The sequence below is a fragment of the Canis aureus genome, chromosome 22 (genome assembly GCF_053574225.1).
Source record: "Canis aureus isolate CA01 chromosome 22, VMU_Caureus_v.1.0, whole genome shotgun sequence".
NCBI classification, from domain to species: Eukaryota; Metazoa; Chordata; class Mammalia; order Carnivora; family Canidae; genus Canis; species Canis aureus.
The window spans coordinates 42942836-42955894 of record NC_135632.1 but is presented as its reverse complement, the minus strand read 5'-3'; the positions used below and the strand labels follow the sequence as shown (position 1 = coordinate 42955894).

Here is a 13059-nt window from a genome sequence, read left to right as displayed (position 1 = left end):
AATGGCCTTCATCTTGGACACCCAGAATTGAAAAAGTTAAAGTCAAGATATGGTTCACCAGGAAAGGGGTGTTTTTTTGTTTTACCAAGTGTTGTATTAAAAAAAAAAAAGCAATATACAATGCATGAGATATTCAGATTTACATGACAACCATGGGTTCTCGTGGCATACGTAAAGCAAAGACAGTGTACTTTTCTTTCCTCCAAGGGGCATGTTGAAAAATGCAATGGCTTTGTGGGAGTTTTCATTTTGTCAGATCCTTTTCATATATACTTTCTTTCCTTGGGTTCCTTAACATTTTCAGGTCAAAACACATGCCTTTACCCACTGATGTGAGCTGTCCATAACCTCACATGGACCTGCTACAAAGGCAGGGGTTTCTGGGGGTGGCGGGTATCTGTAGTTCCCTGCACCTGTGTCTGGCCCTCGGAGATGCCTCGCCTGTTCCCTAAGAGTTAACTGCTTCTTCCCCCTCCTCCCTTCCCCCTTCCAGCTTTTCACATTGCCTCAGAAGAAACTCCATCTCTATTCCTTTGAATTCTATTGGTTTTGAGTTAGAGAAGGGACAACTCTTCTCTTTATCTCTTCAGAGATAAAGATCACAGAGCCGGGGGCTGGTTTTGCTCTGCGGTTTCCAGGATGGAATTCAGCTGAGCAGCAGAAGGGTGGAGCTGATTCCTAAACTGGCCTCTGGGTGCAGCTGATTTAATTAAACCCTGGCTTTATGTCCATCTGTGTTCAAAAGAGCGCTCCCTCTTTCTCCACTGTTTGCTCCTTTGTGCTGAGGAACCGGGGACTGTCAGAAATAGAAATAGAAACGGAGATGCTTATTCTCACCTTCTGAACATTGGCTACCACAGACCAGGACTCAGAGATGAAAGAGAACATTTGCTTGAGAATGTTTCATCTTTAAAAAACACTCTAAAGGTTTCAGAGCTACCTGAGATAACACAGAATGTCATTCGTATGTCAAGTCTCCTGTTTTCACAAACTGCCTTGTTAACCACTTAATTAGAGTAGGGCTTTGGGGACTTCAGAATCCCCAGATTTTCAGCTCTCCCTGAAAGCTGTGAGGCACAGGGATCTGTAGGGGCCTGGATGGGAAAGACGAGTTTCAGGAAGGGACTTCTCTCCAGGGATAGATTCAGAGAGTAGCAGTTGGGGTGGTGTTGGGGAAGCGGTCACCACCCCCCAGGCAGTATAGTCCATGGAAAGCTGGTGCCTGGAGGAGTGCTCCCTAGTGGGAGCTGTCCCCCTGAAGCCCACATGGGTAGAGGACAGGGAAAGGAAGGCAGGCTTCTTTGTCCTCCTGCCTTTGGTCTCCTGCTGGTGTCTCCCATTCATTGGCCAAACCCATCCCAGCCAGCCAGGAAGCCTGGGTAATGAGGTTCATACAGGACAGCCTCACAGAAAACAGAGTGGGACAAAGAATGGAAAATGGATCTAGGGGTCAACAACAACTGGCATGACCATTCTCAGACCTGTGGTGTGAGTAGTGGGGACCCACAAAGGCCACCTTGTGGATTTATGCAGTTATAAGTGGGAGAGATGAGCCACCTCCCAGCTCCCTCACCCTTCCTCCCCACCTGCTAAGGACCTGCCCATTCTCTTCATTGTTAAATGATCAACAGCCTGGGGCACCCCATAATTCCCAGCACAGAGACAGTGGAAGGACAGTCCCAACTTCCCTTTTGCACTGACCTATAACTTTTGACAACACCAAGTCCCACTGTGTCTATAGTAGCAGCAGACACAGTAGAACTGCCCCATAAGGGAGCCCAGCTCTGCCACAGAATCCAGGAGCAGGCAGGGGATGTTGGTCCTTCTCCTGAAGGCTCTTGGGCACCGTCCATGGCACAGGAGAGGACATGGCCCTGGCACTTGTAGAGATGGTCCTGGCTACTTAGGTGGGCCTCTGCCTTCAAGAGCAAACCAAGAAATGCTATCAGTTACTGTCTAGATGTAGTCCTCTAGAATGTGATTCATGGAAAGCACATCTGACAAGACACTAGAAGTTCAAATCAGTTTCAGCAATCTGTATAGTCTTTCTGGGAAAATTGAGATACATATTAGCACATTAAAGACTCTGTGAATTCCTGCAGTGAAGAAAACTGTTTAATTCTCTTTGCCCTAGAGGCTTTGACGATAAAGTCCTTCCATAACAAAACACCCATTCTTGTCCCTTGAACCACTTTGAGGAAGGTGTGTTGAACCAGGAGCCATGCCATGGGGTCATGAGCAGCAGTGGCTAGAACTTGGAGAAGTCATAGCCATGGCTCTCACTAAAAGCGGGCCTTTATTCAGCCAGCAATTCCAACTTACTGGTTTTCAAATAGGTTATTTTTTTTTCAAATAGGTTATTTTTAAAACTAGAATAACATTTCCATTATTATAGCATCTTAACCTGTGTTATTGCACCCCCAGCCACAGAACCAATGTCATGTTGATCTATAACCACAATAACTCTAGTACCTTCAGGTCAGAGTTTGAAATGTAAACCATCCTAACATTGCAAGCGAGATTGAGTATCAGGGCATCTCAGGGCATGGTGGATAAAGTCATGGGATCTGACATCAGCCCCCAGGAGCTCAAATCCCACTCCCCCACTTCCCAGCTGTGAGGCCTGGGGAAGTCACTCAACCTGTAGGATTTAATATTCTCCTCTTTCACACATAGCAGCACCTACTTCAGGGACTGCTGTGAGCATTAAAGGAGAAATGTCCCATAAAACCTTTGGCTTAGTGCCTGGCTCAGTAAATACATGTCATCACCATCATCACCAACACTGGCCCTTTAGGTGTCATGACTTTGGCAGTGGTGAGTTCCTGCTCAGCCTGCATTGGGGCCAAACCACAGAACCTTCCCTTCCCCCCTTCTGCCAGGAAAGCAGGCTTTCAGGGAACAGAAAGTAAAAGGTGAACATTCTGGCCTTGCTGAGGGCTTGGAGTTGGTCCATATTGCTTTGATTTGGCAGAGAAAACAAAGAACATTAGTGGATGACCATGATGAAGACAAAACAAGAGACTATTAAAAGACGATACAGCTGTAGGATGTGATGATGTTGAGTTTTGTGTGTTTCCAGAAAAATCAAGGTTCTTGAGACCAAAGTTATGTCAAGTTATGTTTAACCCATTGCCACACTCACTCAAATTATTTGTCTCATTTAAATAATTCCAAATTTTGTTTCATTGTATAACCCTGTAATTATTATCTCTCCTTGTCTCTTCCTCCCTCTTTCTCTCTCCTCAATTTTCTTCCCCTCTGAAGAGAAGTTTTCAACTTCAAAACTTCTAAGACACAAATTTTTAATGTTTCCTCCCTTCAAATAGCTTTGAAATATTCATCATTTCCTTCATGTGACAAACAATGAAGCAGAGTATCGTGTTTTCAAGACAAAGAATAAATGTCTCATATTAACTGTGGGAATCTTTTAGAAACAGAAGTTCTCTGATACTTGCATATGACAAAGAAGTACAAAACTAAGGGCAGACTGAAATATGGCAATTGTCAATGGACATCTGATTCACGGTCCCTTCTCTGACTGATGAATCACTCAACATGGCATCCACTGTATCAGTCACTGTTAGAAGCTCCCCCAGCTCATCGTGCCTGGCGATGTACAACTGTGCATTCATCAAACCTGCACCTGCCCTTGCTTCACTTTGAAATGTTTTGTAAAATTGCCAGTTTTAATGCAGATGCATGAATCAGGCCAAGGAATTGACAGTATAGGAGCATCGCAGAGTTATTTCCCCTCCTCACCAGCGCTCAGTGTCACTCGGCGCAAAACACTTGCATGGCTTGTGTGCACAAACTCTTGGCTTATCCTGTTTTATTTTTAACTCAAGTTAAAAAAGCTTGTGTGACCATGTGTTTTCATTCAAAGCAACTCTAAATTGCTGTGATTACATGTGTAGAGCTTTATATATGTTGATTCAATTTCAAAAAACTCTTGTTAAGTAATTTGCTTCTTCGGATCAATCTCATTCCATGTAATTGGTTGTTGCATCACATTATTATCTAGGCTGAAGGACATTTGTTCCACTCACCCCGTCTCGCATCCCTTGGTCTGTATTATTCCAACGATCCGACCTTCTGTTTGCCCACTTTTACAGCAATTGCCTTATAAACTCAAGTCAATTTTTTTCCTTTAATTTTTCCCCAGACTACTCCCTTTATCTGATTTTTCTCTTTGATTTTCAAGGACTCTCAAAAATCTGTCTTCACTGATAGATGAATAGATTTGACATATTTCTTTTAACATCGCATTATTTTCTAAGAAATATTTTCCTACTATAAATTTCAGGTTCATCTTAGTGCTCTTAACCTGCTTCAAGCGAGCTGAAGGTCATCAATCAGATAATTCACTCAAAATGAATAATTGTTTTAATTTCTTCTTGGGCAGCCTGGGTGGCTCAGTGATTTAGCACCACCTTCAGCCCAGGGCGTGATCCTGGAGACCCCAATCGATTTCCACGTCAGGCTCCCTGCGTGGAGCCTGCTTCTCCCTCTGCCTGTGTCTCTGCCTCTCTCTCTCTCTCTGTTTCTCATGAATAAATAAATAAGATATTTTAAAAAATTATTTCTTCTCTTTCCCTTTATGTTTTCTGAATTTTTTTCAATTGCTAAATGCCAACCAATTTTTTTTCCAACCAAAATTTTTATTGGAAAAATCACATCATGAATTTTTCTATGACTCTGTCTTGGCATTATGGTTGCTATAGTCATTGGAAAAAATTGCAAATTATGTAATAGCTGATGCCATGTACTTTGGACTATTTCATTGTATTTTCTAAACTTTTAAGGTGCTTTTTCTTGCAGGAAAGTTGGGGGGACCTAGGTGTGGTTGACAGTGAGGAGGTGGTAAGACCTCGTGCTACCATTTCAGTGTGAAGAATGTTTATAAACAGACATATTCTCTGAGTTTTCCTCCAGCATTGAGTCTGGTCCTCTTTCATTCCTCCTGAATTACTGGGGTGCCCTGAAAGGACCCCACCAGTCTCAGTTCCAAAATCTGAGCTCAAAGGCTGCACCTCCTCTGCAGGTGTACCTGGCGGCAGGCACAGTGTATGGACTGGAAGGCCAACTGAATGAACTGGAGGATGCTGCCCGTTGCATCCATAGTGGCACCAATGAGACTGAACTGGCAGATCTGGAGGACCAGGTGGCCACGGCGGCAGCCCAGGTTCACCATGCTGAGCTCCAGGTAGGAACTCCTTCTTTGCCCAGAAGGAGCACCATCACAAAACAGGAGAGGGCACCCCACCTTCCACAATTATTGCAAAGCCCTTTTATCGGTTCTCTAGTGCACTTGCATTGTCCTTTTGGGTGAATTCCACCAAATTCTCCTTCTAAAAAATTATAGCTTTGATAATATATCAGACTTTCCTTTAAACCTATGTCACTTTCCTCTTAGACAAATTTTCTGACCCATAGGTAGGTCTCCTTGCTATATAGGTTCCCATTCTATCCCAAGATCACCCCTCCCTAACTGTTGATTACTTACTTGCTGCCAGCTTCCCCCTCTACACACTGACAGCCCCATGAGGACAGGACTGTAGCTGTCTCTCTTAACACAGTAACTCCAGTGCCTAACATAATACCTGACACGGGTTTGGCAATAAAAATGGTGTGGATAAATGAATGAAATTGAAAGTGTAGATTTCTCAGACCAGTATTTTGCACGATTTAGATATGGCTGATTCAGAACTGAAATGATGTTGTCTATAACTTCATGAAGATATTTGTTTAAAGTTTTCATGGATATTCCCCTGTCCCCTGACTCTGGATCAGAATTGACTGTGGACTAAATCACTGATTCTCAAACACAGAATGTTTGAGACATGGTGTCTGCAGTATATACTCAGTACAGATCCCTGGTTCAGTGATATTTCTATAGACCCCATCTCTTAATACTCCCCCTTGTATCCTAGGGGATCTGGGGTCAATAAAAACCACCTATGGATAGAGAAGATGATTATCTTGAATAGTAATTACTCTTTAAATAAATATTTTTGTTTCAGAGAGAAATCGCAACAACTACTGACAGCAGTAAGCACTCTAGAGAATGTAAGGGCACCCATTCCCCACCCTGCAGATGAGTTAATGCTGTGTATTAGGAAGGATCTCATTGCACATGGCCCTGTGCAACTATAACTATTCATTATCAGCAAGAATGATTGAAGATCATCTCTCCTCAAAGACAAATCATTTTCCATAAATGCCACCCAATATTTAATCAATTTATATTCAAAGTTATAAAAAGTAGATCAAATAATTTGTTTTCTAGGGGTACATTTTGCAGCAAATACTTCTCAAATGGCTTAGCAGGAAGTAATATTATGTATGTGTGTTTGGCAGGAGTTTTTTGGACCTGCTTCTAGATTTTTCTAGTCTTAAACTACTGGAGCCATGTTTTATAGAAGAAAACCCTGGAGTCCAAAATGCCCATTTTCTGTGTGTTTGACTGTGCCTAGTTTTTATAGATTTTTAAATATGACAGTAATGTTATCAATAATGCCTATTGTTCTGTGAGCCTTACCTTGTGCCACAAGTTGTACCTAACACTTGACTTCATTATTGTAATTAATCCTTCCCACAACTCCATGATGTAGCTACTGTTATTTTTCCCCTTTTGTTTCTAGGGAGAATGAGGCTCAGAGAGGTTAAACCACTTGCCCAAGGTCAAATAGCTAAAGAGCGATGAAGCCAAAAAAAAGAAAAAAAAAAAAAAGAGAGAGATGAAGCCAGGACTTGAACCTGCCTTTCTAACCTCACAGGCACATTCTTCACCAGTCTGTGTGATTTCCTGAGAAAATGTGTTGGTCCTGTCGTCAGACACATATCCACCTGTATAAAAACTCCTTAATTTTCAAGGGAGGTTCTCAACACTGCCTTCCATTTCATGGATCTTTGCAATGTGGGGAACTTCAGTTCCATGGAGGCTCTCCCCCTACTGCTAGCTGCCACCAGAGAATGAAGCCTCACACTCCCTGTTGTCTGTTCTCATGCAAAATTGTCTCCACTGAGGAGGGTAGATGTACTAAACTGTGTTCTTGGATTAGGTTGGACTCCAGGGACTCTATCATCTTGGAGTTTACCGTTGGGACAGGATTGCCCAATGCTTTGGGAGATTGCAGAATGATCCATGGGGATGTGTGTGCTATGGATGCCATCCACTGCATCATGTAACATCATCTCTGTGGGCTTCGTGGAGAAGGTCTCTCTGAACTCTCAGTACCAGGAAAAGCTGTTCTTCTGAGCACTTGGTCTTTATCTTGCAGACATAGAATCCTACACTGATCTCTTTGCTTTGGCTCCCAGGAAACTCATTGCTGAATTAGTCATCCCCTCAAATAGTGTAAGGGTCATTGGGTATGCAGTCTTAGGAATGAAGTGGAACATAATTAGATGATAGATAGATAGATAGATAGATAGATAGATAGATAGATAGATAGACAGCAAATGTAGACAAAATCAGGCCTCAGTAGTCTCCTCTCCTCTTTCTTTGGCCTTTGCCCTGTGAACTAAAACTCAAAAAAATATACCCTTCTTCTTCCAGACCCTGTCAGCAAATCAGGTGGTGAGCAGCTTGCTGTCCCTGTCTCCCAAGGCCCGTCGAGTAAGGCCCTCCATCACAACTGCTTCCAGGAAAGAGCATGGTCATCTAATCCATACCAGCTGCAATGACTGATAAAAGTTTAGTCTGCAACCTTTCTCAGAGGCCTATGCAGTTTATTGGCCTATAAGGCAAAAGAATGCAGCTTTCAATATGAAATTTGAGGAGTCAGAACAAGAAGGTCTCTAGGGGCCAGAGAGGGGCAGAGGCTGCTGGGCAGCTTGGAGTATTTCACCAAATGCCACAGTCTTGGCCTCTGCCTGCCTCCTCCTCCTCTTCTGGCCAAGACTGCCCCTGCTTGGGGACAGAGGAAACACCTCCCATATTTGCTGACCCTTCAGTCCTTCTCTCTGGCACTTTCTATGGCACCTGTCCCAAAAGGCTTTGTCCAAAAAGGTCCTCAGTAAGTGACAGCAGAATTTGAATTTGTCCTGAGCAGCTCAAGAGAGGAGGAAAAAGGGAGGCAGTGGAGACCTCAGGGCAGAGTCCACACACACTGGCTGCTGGGCTGACTTTTGAGCTCCTTGTCCGATGCCCAGCAACACTCAGGCATGTCCAGAGAGCATCAGGACAGCTGTGATCCTCACCTCCTCTCTCCACTCCAATAGCCTGCTCCTGTCTCTCCACATGTCCCCCATGCCAGACCTTGACAGATCCTCTCAGAATGTGGCAGTGAGGCAAGAGCATGAGCATTGGCATGAATTCAGAGTTCTGCCCCAGACCACCTGTGCAATGTTAGCTGTATTACTTATCCCTCTGAGTCATAAATCCCTCATCTACAAAACCAAGAAAATGGTATTATGTCATAGGTTTATGAATGAGTTCACATATTTAAAGTGCTTAGCATGGTGACAGCACATATTAATGCTCTTTCATAAGAGTCAGGACTGTGTCTTCTTCATCCCTGGGGACATGGATGGGTCAGGGTTCTTTCTGGGCCCTGAGTGGGCTCTTTCTCTCTGTATCTGCCTTAAGACTCTGTTGGAAAGAAATCTGAACTCTCTATGACCTTCTGATGTTATATACAAGGAAACTGATGCCCAGAGAGAAGAGAGAGATTCTCAAGGCACTTGTCCTTTTAATGAAAGAAATGGACTTGAACCAGGAGTGGCTGAGCCTCCCTCCTAAGAGCTGGTGCTATGGTTTGGGTTCATGGAGTCATGGAAGAATGAAGAAGGACCTATAAATCATACTTGCCTTTCAAAGCTGGCAACAAGTGTTGCCTGCTCTGGAAGCTTTCCCTGACAACTCCCCTTTTCTCTCCCCACCAGGCTGGGCCACAGTTACCTTCATGTGCTGGGCTTCTGCTTAATCCCCTAGAGATAATCTGACAAGGGTGTTGATATACTCTAGAGCTACCAAACTAGACATTTAAATTTACAAAGAAAGGCCTGTGTCTTATTTTCTTACTATAGCACTAGATATAGAAGGGCTTGGTAGAAGTTGAATGAGTGAGGGAAGCCTGGCTGGTTCAGTCAGTGGAGCATGTGACTCTCGATCTTGAGGTTGTGAGTTTGTGCTCCACACTGGGTACAGATATTACTTAAAAAAGAAGGTTTTATATTAAAATTGAATGAGCATATAGCAAAGCAGATTTGTTCATTATAGATTCCTAACACTTTTAACAAAGATTCTCCCCTCCTGTGCTTTTCCCCTACTGATTCTATCTTTCTGTTGTATTAAGATTTCTGATATTGAGAGCCGAATTTCAGCCCTGACCATTGCAGGATTAAACATAGCACCGTGTGTGCGCCTTACAAGAAAACGAGATCAGAAGCAAAGGAACCAGGTGCGTTTGTCCCTCACTTCCTTTGTTGGAATATTGCACGACTTGGGAAATTTAGAAGATAAATACCTTTGCTTTATGAAGGTGTGTTGACTGCTGTGTTCTATTTGTAGGTACAAACCATAGACACATCAAGGCAGCAGAGGAGGAAACTGCCTGCCCCACCAGTGAAAGGTGTGCTTAAAATAAAACTACAGAGCTACCAAAGAATTAAGTCTGACTTATTTACTTTGAGTGACTCAGTTATCTGAGTTTGAGGACTAGATCTGATGGGGAGTTCTCACCCAGAAGTGCTCTTGTGAAGAATCCATCTTGACTTGAATCCCCCCAAGAAGCAGACCCTGGGAGAAGGATGTGATTTGGGTAGTGATTCTAAGAAACACTGGTAGAAGAAGAAAGAAATGATACAGGGACAGAAATTAAGTCAATACAGTGCAATTTATTTATTTATTTTTAATACAGTGCAATTTAATTTGTAATTTCTCTGAGCAAATGAGGCCAAATCCTGCTCAGGACATCTGGGAGACAGTATTGACTGCACCTCAGAGTTTCCTGCCCAAAGAATAGGAAAAGGAGGATTTCAACTCTCAGCTATCATCCTCTGATCTTTACTGGGGAGAAGGCATTAATTCCCCGGTACTTCTTCCCCACTCCATGCATGAGCCAAGAGAGAGTGACAGTGCTTGCAGAAGCATTCTGTTGGAATGTGCTGGATGTCGGAATGTGTGGTGATGTCAGGAAAATGTGGGCAAGGCACCAGAGGCATCTAACACAGTGCACAACCCACAAGGGATTCTAGTGATGCTGGCGGTGTCATCCTCATCCCCTGGACATTTTCAACAGCTTCCCTAGATTCAGGAGCCATATATGATGATGTCAAGCTAGAATTTAAATCCACAAATCAGAAGAGTAGACAGAAGATATATGTTTAAATCGTGGCTCCACCATTGTTTGCTCAACAAATATTTATTGAATGCCTACTTTATATCCCATTAAACCTCACATGATTGCAATGTATTACAGACCCATGGTCTTTTATTTGAAATCCTTGGATAAATACATGTTTCAGAATGTCTTGAACATTAGAAAGGTAATATGGCACATGTATTGTATATTTCCTAACAGTCCCCTCCTCATGGTGTCTGGGGCAGCATCTGACAAACCCATTAATGTCCTTGCAGCAAAGCACGAGAATGTTCACTCTCAGTGGAATGGACAAGGATTTTAAATGGCCATATGTCAGTGTAAGTCAGGTTTTGCCATTTGACAATTTGGGCCCCAAAGTCGTAAGAATTTACAGCCTTTAGAGACTTCTATATTCCAGAATTGCAAATTAGAATTTATGAATTATGGATGGTGTGCCTGGGTGGCTCAGTCAGTTAGGCATCTGACTCTTGATATCAATGGAGGCCTCTATCTCAGCATCGAGAATTCAAGCCCGGCATTTGTCTCCATGCTGGGCAGGGAACCTAGTTTTAAAAAAAAAAAAAAAAAAAGAAGAAGAAGAAGAATTTATGAACTATGGTGGATTATCTCCAAGCTACTTTTTCCTAGAAAGCCATTTATGATTCTTGGATTTATTTGATGCATACCATAAAAATAATAACAAAATTAAAAGATTCTACAGTCAGACCTGCAGACTGAAGTGAGATACCAAGTCTAGAACCAAAATCTGGGTCATGGGGACAGCTGGGCTTTCTTCCTCAACACTTGGCCGAGCTTCTGGGTACCATTTATTTCCATTTGTTTCCTTTTAGCTGAAAACATTGAGGCATCTTCAGTGACCACCATGAAAACATTTAACCGCAACTTCATTCTCCAAGGCTCCTCAACAAACAGGACTAATGAAAGAAAAAGCACCACCAAGGATTTGATGGTAAGTCAGCTGTGTCGCAATGCCTATCACTTGCACTGTACATGATGCCTCCATTCTGTAGCCCTCCTGTCTGCAGCTCTCCCATCAGAGTCCCAGGCAGCATCCTTCATGCATGGTCTCAAGGTCGTTGGTTAGGGAGGTGGGGAGGAAAGGGGAGCAACTAGAAGCATAAGCACCCTGCCTGGTATTGCTAACCTCTTTGATATATGGATACATCCTCACAACTATATATCCAGCTCCTTGTAAGGTATGATATTAGAGAACTAAAAATACATACATAAGAATGTAAGGTCTGGGGGTGCCTGGGTGGCTCAGTTGAGGGTCTGCTATTGGCTCCAGCCATGATACCGGGGTCCTGGGATGGAGCTCCACATCCGGCTCCCCATGGTGAACCTGCCTTTCCCTCTACCTATGTCTCTGCCTCTGTCTCTGTGTCACTCATGAATAAATAAATAAAACTTAAAAAAAAAAAAAAAGAATGTAAGGTCTGGTTGAGATGTCAGAGTTTTCATCCTGTTTTTTTTTTTTTAAGATTTTATTTATTTATTCATGAGAGACACAGAGAGAGAGAGGCAGAGACACAGGCAGAGGAGAAGCAGGCTTCATGCAGGAAGCCTGATGTGGGACTTGATCCCGGGACTCCAGGATCATGCCCTGGGCTGAAGGCAGGCGCCAAACTGCTGAGCCACCCAGGGATCCCCTTTATCCTGTTTTTGATCCATATTCACCCTTCCTTACATCTCTTGTTCACCATTAATTACTTGTGTTCCTGAAAAAAGTAAGCAGCTGCCCCTAAATGCAAAGAAAGGGACAGGAGATAATTTGCACAAATTCTGGAGATCATGTAAACAAGTCTAAGGAATTGTTTGCCTAAACACCAGCCGATGCTTCAAATTTTGGCAAAGGCTTGGTGCTGCTTATGTGGGAAGTAATAATCCAGCTAAACTGCCTCAGTGCTACCATTATGCTGAGGACAGGCAGTATCTGGGTGACAAAACTGAAGGAAGGGTAAGTTTATTCTGTTGCCTTTTATTCGTCACCCATCCCTCCCTTTCCCTTCCTCCCCCTCACTGTCCCTGTCCCCTGAGTGCAGGAGCACCAGGTAATGGCATGACGGTGGGCATGCCTTGGGGTTACAAATCACTGCATCTCTGGGCACCACATGGCAACAGTGCTGCCCACTGCCTTTTCCTCACTGCTCAGCCATTACCCCTGACCTTTTAAAGTCCAATTACTTTGCTCCTGGCCATTACTTTACAAAGCTAAAAAGATGCATTATCGCACTTAAAAGGACAGACCAGTAGGGCCAGAGAAGAAATCTGTTATAAATAAGATAGTTAAAAGTATTACCTTTCATAGAGATAGAACAGATTAGTGGTTGCCAGGGGCTGTGGGGAGGGGCCATAGGAAGTAACCACTTCATAGGTGAGATGTTTTGTTTTAGAGGGACGGTATGCTTTCAAACTAGATGGAGGTAGTGGCCACCACATTGTGAGTGTACTAAATGCCACTGAACTGTTCATTTTTTCAGAGGGGGGAGGGGCAGATGGAGAGGGAGATAGAGAATCTTAAGCAGGCTCCATGTCCAGCAGAGAAGGCCAACATGGGGCTTGATGCTTGATCTCACAACCCTGAGAGTATGACCTGAGCCAAAATCAAGAGTCAAGAGCTTATCAGACTAAGCCACCTAGGCACCCCTAAATTGTTCATTTTTAAATGGTTAATTTTATGTTATGTAAGTTTCACCTTAAATTATTTTGAAAAATAAGCTACCTTTAG

At 43.3% G+C, this 13059-nt stretch overlaps 2 protein-coding genes across 12 annotated transcripts in view; one reads left to right on the top strand and one right to left on the bottom strand.

The window, feature by feature from the left end:
• Positions 1-13059, bottom strand: part of LOC144294102 (uncharacterized) — a 56935-nt gene that overhangs the window by 4835 nt on the left and 39041 nt on the right. For 3 of the 4 annotated variants that reach the window (XM_077865691.1, XM_077865688.1, XM_077865690.1), the window contains one exon: positions 9824-10873. The exons of the other annotated variant lie outside the window; for it this stretch is intronic. In XM_077865691.1, the coding sequence (XP_077721817.1) occupies positions 10823-10873 (51 nt within the window). In that variant the 3' untranslated portion in view covers positions 9824-10822. Of the gene's footprint in view, positions 1-9823; positions 10874-13059 lie in introns of those variants that run through there. 4 annotated transcript variants of the gene reach the window in all.
• MYRIP (myosin VIIA and Rab interacting protein) overlaps positions 1-13059 on the top strand; it is a 357362-nt gene that overhangs the window by 338467 nt on the left and 5836 nt on the right. For 5 of the 8 annotated variants that reach the window (XM_077865680.1, XM_077865682.1, XM_077865684.1 and 2 more), the window contains 5 exons: positions 5045-5206; positions 7562-7621; positions 9303-9407; positions 9518-9578; positions 11162-11280. In XM_077865680.1, the coding sequence (XP_077721806.1) occupies positions 5045-5206; positions 7562-7621; positions 9303-9407; positions 9518-9578; positions 11162-11280 (507 nt within the window). Of the gene's footprint in view, positions 1-3267; positions 4583-5044; positions 5207-7561; positions 7622-9302; positions 9408-9517; positions 9579-11161; positions 11281-13059 lie in introns of those variants that run through there. The other 3 variants (XM_077865685.1, XM_077865681.1, XM_077865686.1) reach the window with 2 other exon arrangements.